The 8,666-nt window shown below is 42.7% G+C and overlaps 1 protein-coding gene across 1 annotated transcript; it reads left to right on the plus strand.

The window, feature by feature from the left end:
- Positions 1-2,076: 2,076 nt before the first annotated feature.
- On the plus strand, positions 2,077-7,677 carry LOC135095688 (galactoside alpha-(1,2)-fucosyltransferase 1-like). The gene is made up of 5 exons (XM_063996701.1): positions 2,077-3,425; positions 3,942-4,045; positions 4,660-5,144; positions 5,671-5,756; positions 6,550-7,677. The coding sequence occupies exons 1-5, from the start codon at positions 3,095-3,097 to the stop codon at positions 6,768-6,770; spliced, it is 1,227 nt and encodes a 408-aa protein (XP_063852771.1). The 5' UTR covers positions 2,077-3,094; the 3' UTR covers positions 6,771-7,677.
- Positions 7,678-8,666: the final 989 nt, after the last annotated feature.

Raw genomic sequence — 8,666 nt, forward strand, 5'->3', positions numbered from 1 at the left:
TACTAAACACATTATTTAGTATTTGTTACCACACACACACACACACACACACACACACACACACACACACAGTACATTCAATTTTAGCGTTATGTACTAGATGAGATTATCTTCAGCAGAACAGTCTTGACTAGTGGTGTGGATGTAGTGTAGTTAACGGTTAGGCGGCGGCCACAAAGAGAATGAGTCTTTTGGAGAGTTGGCAGGACTTGAGGCTGGCGGTGGCGGGACCTCTGATGCTTATATTCAGACAGTGGTGCCGTATTTCCACTCCGAACTTGGAGTACTTTGTGTTTCGTTTGCTTTCTCTTAACATCGCACACACACACACACACACACACACACACACACACACACACACACACACACAAACACACACACACACATACATATACAACATAATTTACAACTACTACAATCTCTAGAATTACAATTATGTGCTTCATCTAAATTGCTACTGCACTGGAATACTCAACAAAAAAGGTTTGGACAACACCGCATCCGCACACACGCACAGTTCACTTAGACACCACTCACGGTCAGGGGGGGGGGGGGTGACAGAGCCGCACACCAGCACAGCACGGTTCACACATAAGCGGATAAGTGATAAGTAGAAGCAGAGACCGGGTGGGAATTATGCAAGTACGCACCAGTGTGAACCGGCCGAATAGCTCTCCAACGGTCACACCTGCCTGAACACCTGCTGTGCTGCTCATACAGAATTATATTGTACTTAGTTTAACCTCAACGCTTCGCCGGTCAACAGTTCCCGGGTTTGCTGTGGTCTGTGCGGCCCTGAATGAAGTCTCCCCCTCCCGCCGCTGATACTTCCAAAGGCCACGGTGATAAGTGACGTGTTTGCCTCGTTTTGGTAATTACGACACAAGAACACACCGGTTGGCACACAAACAACACAAGGGTTGGTGCAGGAAGCCATCAGGCCTACACGTGGCACTCATTGTATCAAACATGGATGCCTCTTTCCACCTGTCATCAACATCCATACATTTGTCTAATCTTTCAAACCTCCCTACTGACTCAGCAATAACAGTTACTAACAGCCTGATTAGTGAGTCTATTCCAATCAATTCCAGTCTGTTCCAGTCATCCACCGCTCTATCTGAGAACCAATTCCTTCCTATCTCTCTCTCTCTCTCTCTCTCTCTCTCTCTCTCTCTCTCTCTCTCTCTCTCTCTCTCTCTCTCTCTCTCTCTCTCTCTCTCTCTCTCTCTCTCTCTCTCTCTATCTATCTTTATCAAGTTTGAGCCAATTATTTCTTGTCCTGAAAACTGTTGTCACTTCATCTCTCGACTTGATGATGACTTGTGATGACGCGGTGGTGACTGAGTGACGCGGTGGTGACTGAGTGACGCGGTGGTGACTGAGTGACCCGGTGGTGACTGAGTGACCCGGTGGTGACTCGTGGCGACTTGTGGTGACTTGAGATGACTTGCAGTGACTCGTGGTGACGTGTGGTGACTCGTGGTGATGACTTGTGGTGACGTGTGGTGACTTGCGGAAAGTTTGAAAAGGTTATGTTTAAAAAAAAAAAAAAAGAGATGAAGGAATTGGTTCTCAAATAGAGTGGTGGATGAATGGAAGGGACTCAGCAATCAAGTGGTTAGTGCCGAGTCATTAGGCAGCTTTGAAAATAGACTAAACAAATTTAAGGTTGAGAGAGAGAGAGAGAGAGAGAGAGAGAGAGAGAGAGAGAGAGAGAGAGAGAGAGAGAGAGAGAGAGTGCGTGCATACCCGGAAGGAGTGAACTGTTTTAGTCGATTCCTTCCTTTAAGTCAACCACCGCTCTTCATATGGAAACTTTTACACGCCGACAAGTTAACCCACCAAAGATCAAGTCAGTACATGAAGAAAGATGTAGCCTGAAGGGCTTCACTCATTCAGTGGCACAAGAGAGCTCCATGGGGCTCTATTATTGAGAGGGTAAATAAGACACTCCAACAACAGGACACACGGAAGTCCAAGGTTACCATTGCTGAAGAGCTGCATTTTCCATTGGCGAAATAAATTTTACTTTAATTACTTGCGTCAGTGCATCACCTCTTCTTGTGGGGCTCTCCAAGGCAACTCCCGCCACATATGTCACAAATAACACTCCCGCAGTTTTATTCTGTATATGTTCATGAGTTCTGAGTCAATCAGGTCATCAAGAACATCCTTACGGGACTGATAAATCTTGAGGTGGCAGGCTCAGGTTCAACGGTCGGCCATCTTTGTTTGGTCTAGCGCGAGTTGGACGCCAGTGACAGCTGTCAGCTACTTCCGTCCACGGCATTCGGTAGCTAATATAATGATGATAGCAATCATTACACAAGTCTATTTTACCAGGCTCCAGTGAAAGTTGTCGGGGTTTTCAAGGGTATTTTCATGATAACAGCGGTAGTTTAAGACACTTGAGTTATTGAGGTTTTCAAGATTGTTTTCATGATTCCAGAGGTAGTTTAACAGGCTCTCAAGTTATTGAGTCTTCAAGGATATTTTCAGGATTCCAGTTTAACAGGCTCCAGTGAAAATTATTTGAGTTTTCAAGAGTGTTTTCATGATTTCTGTGACTTGTGATGACTTGATGCTTTGTTCCTTACAGAGACACGTGAGATACCGAAGGAGGAAGACGTAACACCTGATACTCAAGCCCCTAAGAACTGAACAAAGCCCTTAACACCTGAACAAACCCCATACCTAACACCTGAAAGCCCCTAACACCTGAGCAAAGCCCTCAACACAAGAACAAAAACCTCAACACCTATAGAAGCCCTGACAACTTTAGCTGAAAAAGAATCAAGGTCCGAATATCTTTAACTGAAGAAGAATCAAGGTTCTAACACCTTTAACCGAAGAGTAATCGAGACCTTAACATCTGGAAAACCCAAACACCTTTAACTGAAGGAGAATCGAGGCCCTAAGACGTGCAGAAGGAAGCCGTAGCACCTGTAACTCAAGACGAATCAAGGCCCTACCACCATTGACTGAAGAGAAATCGAGACTATAACACGTGGAGAAGCCCTAAGACCTTTTACTGAAGGAGAATCAAGGCCCTAACACGTACAGAAGGCAGCCCTTACATGCCGCAGTAGCCATGGCCGCACTCAGGCAGAAGACAACACTGGCATTAGGTTTAGGATTCCTCTGCCTTGTCTACGTCCTTCTGTTCCTCAAACCCTCAGACAAACACCGATGGCTCCCCAAGGACGTGACCAACAACACAGTCTTCCAGCTTCCAAAGGCGGCACTGGAAAACCTCCTGGTGATCTACAGAAACCTTCCAGTCCTCAACGCAACAGCTCCCAGGACAAATGAGCAGGAGGACCCTCGCCCTTCGCCACTTAAGGACCCCCTGCCGCTGCCCTCTCAGTCTGGCTGCTTCCCTTACCTTAGTGAGCTGCACGTTCAGCCCGTTCCAGAGCACGGTAAGCAATGCACGCCCACGCCTCATGCCCACGCCCAAAGTAACCAATGCTGATGGTACCTAAACTTTCCGTATCTAAGAGTAGGAGTAATTATTTCGATGTTTTGTCACTTTTAACAGGTTCTAGTGAATGTTGGTTGTCAAGGGTGTTTTCGTGATTCCGATGATAATTTAGCAGGTTCTTCAAGTTATTGAGGTTTTCTTGGGTTTTCCTTTTTTTTTTACGATTAAATAGTTGTTGGGGTCTTCAACGGTGTTTTTTTCTTTATTATAGAGACAGATCAACATGCTCTGGTAGAAGTTATTGTGGTTTTCAAGATTCCAGTGAAAGTTTAGGATGCTGCAGTAAAAGGTGCTGAAGATTTCATTATTACAATGCTAGATTAACATAACTTCTACAAATCAAAGAGGGAAAAAATCATAAGAACCTGACTAATTATCTTTGTGACCTTTGACGAGGGAGAGCCTTTCAGAACAGGGCCCTTACAGCCACGAGGAATGTCTTACTCTATTGCAGACTGCGACCAGCCTTACGTCACCGTCAACCAGGCAGGGCGTCTGGGCAACAAGATGTGTCAGTACGCCAGCCTCTACCTCCTGCGTCACCTGTTTGGAGTCCGGGTCAGTCATCGCCCACTGCCCTTCTGTCCTACTACTACAATATCCAGACTCTTCTTTTTTTTCTTTTTTCTTGTTTTTATTTTTGTATAAGAAGTGTCCCTGGATAAGAGCTACAAAAGGTAAAAAATAGATAAACAGATACATAAAAGTCTCACTAAGATGCCAGTCCCTAAAGGAAACAGCCAAAAGTATTATCCAAAAATGCAGAAGTGTCTTGAAATCTCCCTCCGTCCATCTCTTTCCCTAAGCAGTATGCTCAAGCATTTCAGTGTCTCCTTTAGGTTAACTTGCACAGGCTCCAGTGGAAGTCTTTTAAGGGTTTTCAAGGGGGCTTTCATGATTCTAGTGTACGTTACTGAGAATTTTCATGATTCCAGTAATAGTTTAACAGGTTTTTGTAGACATGACAGGGATTTTCAAGAGGGTTTTACATGATTATAGATAAAATTTAACAGAGGTTTTGCATTGTTAATGTGAAATAAGACATTGTGGCAGCCCAAATTATCATCTCTGGCTTTTGAAAATAGTTCTGATGAGATAGCAAAGCATTTACGAATAGGAACCTCTCTGTCTGTCCCTCCCCCTCCTCATAGCACCTGCCTATCTGCAAACAGGTGTCCACGCTCGATGAGATGCACGCAACCCTCGACAAATTCTTCAAGAACATAGTCACGCCGGTTAAGAAACCAGGCTGCTTCGTGGGCAAGGCTAAGGGCATTTCCTACATGGACCTGTATGACAAGCTGTACAGAGCTGCAGCTCAAGCCCGGACTAACACCACCTCCAATTTCATCATAGAACCTCTGCTGGACACTTCCTACCACGTCTATGACTACCCTGGACCCCGAGACCTCTTCCTGGAGCATCGGAAGCTGATTCACACCCTCTTCAAGTTCCGGGACGAGGTGATGAAGAATGCCGTACAGAATATCAACAACGCTCTTAGGAGTTTCAACGCGACGTATCACCAAAGGGACTTCCCAATTGTGACTGTTCATGTCAGGCGGACGGACTACGAGCGGCACATGAAGATGCTCTTCAATCTGACCCAGCTGGGTAAACTCTACTACACCAACGCCTTTGAGTTCTACAAGAAGCGGTAAGGTTTGTTTTTAGTCGCACTCATTTAAACGTTTCTGTGTGCTACCCAGACTGAAGGGATACAGCCAAAGTTGGTGTTTCCAAGGGTGTGTTGGCGAGTCCAGTGACACTTTAACAGGTTCCAGTGGAGATTGTCGTAGTTTTAATGGGTTTCGTGATTTTAATGATTGTTTAGCAGTTTCTAGTGGAGGTTATTGGGGGTTTTCAAGGCTGTTTTGGTGAGTCCAGTGATGCTTTGACTGGTTTAAGTGGAGAATATCATGTTTATCGATAGTTTTTGTGACTACAGTGGAAGATTACCTTTTTCAAGTGAAAGTTAAAGTTTTCAAGAGTACAATCTGAGGTCTTCTGCCAATAATCAGGTTCTGTTACAAAGTCCTCAACCAACTATCAGGTTCTGTTCCAAGGTCCTTTACCACTTATCAGGTTCCATAAGTTTATCAGACCAGGGAACGTGACAAAATGAACACGTGATAAGACTTGTGACCTCCAGTGTACACGCCCTGACTGCTGCTCTTCACCAGGTTGAAGCGCCCTCTGTTCCTGGTGGTGAGCGACGACCCGAAGTGGTGCAGGGAGAACCTGCAGGCGAAGGACGTGCTGGTCATTGGTGAGTCAGTAGTTGCTGTCATCGTTGTCGTCATCATTGCCAATATTTTTTTCACGTTATTGTTTTAGTTATTTTTACGTATTCATCTTTTTTTTCTTCTTCTTCTTATTCTTAGTCGTTTTCCTGTTGTTTTTCTTCTTTATTTATTTTTTTTTTTCCTGTCATTATTTTACTTTTTTTTTATTCATCTATTTTCTTCCTATTCTTGTTCCTGTTCTTGGTCTTGGAGTTGTTTTTGTTATTGTTGTTGCTGTTGTTGTTGTTGTTGTTGCTGCTGTTGCTGTTGCTGCTGCTGCTGCTGCTGCTGTTGTTGTTGTTGTTCTTATTATTATTTATTTTTTATTTTATTTATTTTTTTTTATATAGCAAAGGAAGAAAAAGCAAATTAATCTTTTCAAAACACTCTTGGAAACCTTTATAACTTACGTTCAAGTTTGTTAAAGTATAGAGTCATGAAAAACAGTAACTTCCACTACAGGAGAAGACATAAAAAACACTCTTGCAATCTAAATAACAAACAATAAACCCGCTGAACCATCATGGACACAAAAACACTTTAAAATAAAGGAACTTCCACTACAACCTTGCAAACGACCACAAACAACACCAAAAAGCACCAAAAACACACACATAAAAAACATGAAAACACCAAAAACACACATTTAAACCTGCTACACCATCAAGAAACAGAAAGACACATTAAAACACAAGAACATCCAATAGAACCTTGAAAAAAAACTGAGACAAAACGCCCAAACTTGCAAAAGCTAACCTTTGCACCGCTGCCCACCAGCCTCCGAGGTCCCAGCTGAAGACATGGCGGTGATGAGTTTGGGAGACCACCATATTACAAGCTACGGCACCTTCAGCTTCATGGGAGCCTTACTGGGGAATGGGAACATAACACACCCGCTCACCACCAACCCTCGCTACCGCTTCGTGAGGTGCGTGGACTCCCCAGTCTTCCACCGCGTTCCAAGGGGCGACAAACAGGAAGTGTATAAACGGAGATGATTCGGTGTTGGCAACAATGTTTGTCTATTTTATTTTATTTCAACTTTGATGATTCGTTTTATTTAAGTTTTTTTTTTTTTCTTTTTCTACTCGACTGTATTTCACACAGTTTATTATTTTTTTATACATTTTTCTTTCTGCTAATTTTGTAGTTTTCTCTTTCTAAACAATTTGTTGAATCTTTCTCTCCCACAATGTTTCCAGTAATGTCTCTCCTTTCTTAAAACACTCTCTTGATTCTTTCTGTGTCAGACAATGCTTCCAATAATGACTCTTTTCTAAACTCTTTCTTCATTCTTTTTCTCTTAGACAAAATTTCCAATAATCTATATTCTTACAACACTTTCTTCCTCGATTTTTTTTCTGTAATGCACTGTTTCAAATAAATGGAAAAAAAATTTATGTACTATTTCTTTGTTTTCTTTTCTATAACACAGTGCATCCAGTCAATTTGTCTACCTCATGACTTTTTTTCCCAATATATTTTTGTATGCGATCTTCCCGATAACGTCTTTACTTTTTAAAACTCTCTCTCTACCAGACCATGTGTGATGTAATGGATGGTTGTTATCTTTATAAAATATAGAATGAAAAAGAGAGGAAATTGTTCAGATTTTTATAACATCACATCTCTATCTACTACTACTACTACTACTACTACCAGCACTGTTACTGCAACACTTACTACTATTTCCGGAAACTATAATAAAAAAAACTATGGAAAAAAAGTAGAATTACTATATAGCACCTGCATTTCCTACGGATGACAAAATTTTGAGAGTAAAAATAAACGGGAGTAATTCAAGGGTAACAAGGACAAAATCGCATTTCCCAAATGCTCTCACACCTTCGTGGAAAGAAGAAAAAGAAAAAGAAAGAAAGAAGAAAAAAATCACTGCACATCTTCACTTTAATACTATAATGAAAATGTTAGTGATATTCGAGACACTAGTAAATTAATTATAAAAAATATATTGTTAAAAATCTCATACTTTTTTCTTATCATACTAGTGAATGTGATATTATTTCATTATGCTGATGAGAGAGAGAGAGAGAGAGAGAGAGAGAGAGAGAGAGAGAGAGAGAGAGAGAGAGAGAGAGAGAGAGAGAGAGAGAGAGAGAGAGAGAGAAAGAATATTATACAGGTGTACATGGACATTGTTTTCGAGTCAGTGTGCGTTATGATTACGCGGCAATCCACTGTATTCCCTGCAAGTGATCAACTCCCTCTCTCTCTCTCTCTCTCTCTCTCTCTCTCTCTTGCTGTGATCTGTGCGGCCCTGAATGAAGTCTCCCCCTCCCTTAGCTGATACTTCCAAAGGCCACAAAGGTGATAAGTGACGTGTTTGCATCGTTTTGGTATTTATGGCACAAGAACAAAAAGATTGGTATACAAAATCACAAGGGTTGGTGCAGGAAGCCATCAGCCCTCCACGTGGCAGTCCTATCAAACATGTCTGCCGCTTTCCACCTGTCATCCCCATCCATACACCTGTCCAATCTCTCAAACCTCCCTACAGACACAGCAGTAACAGCCTAATTACTGAGTCCATTCCAGTCCATTCCAGTCTATTCCAGTCATCCACCACTCCATTTGAGAACCAATTCCTCTCTCTCTCTCTCTCTCTCTCTCTCTCTCTCTCTCTCTCTCTCTCTCTCTCTCTCTCTCTCTCTCTCTCTCTCTCTCTCTCTCTCTCTCTCTCTCTCTCTCTATCAAGTTTGAGACAATTATTTCTTGTCCTGAAAACTGTTGTCATCTCTCGACTTGGTGATGACTTGTGATGATGTGGTGCTGACTGAGTGACGTGGTGCTGACTGAGTGACGCGGTGGTGACTGAGTGACACGGTGATGACTGAGTGACGCGGTGGTGACTGAGTGACGCGGTGATGACTGAG

The sequence above is a fragment of the Scylla paramamosain genome, unplaced genomic scaffold (assembly GCF_035594125.1).
Source record: "Scylla paramamosain isolate STU-SP2022 unplaced genomic scaffold, ASM3559412v1 Contig1, whole genome shotgun sequence".
Taxonomy (NCBI): Eukaryota; Metazoa; Arthropoda; class Malacostraca; order Decapoda; family Portunidae; genus Scylla; species Scylla paramamosain.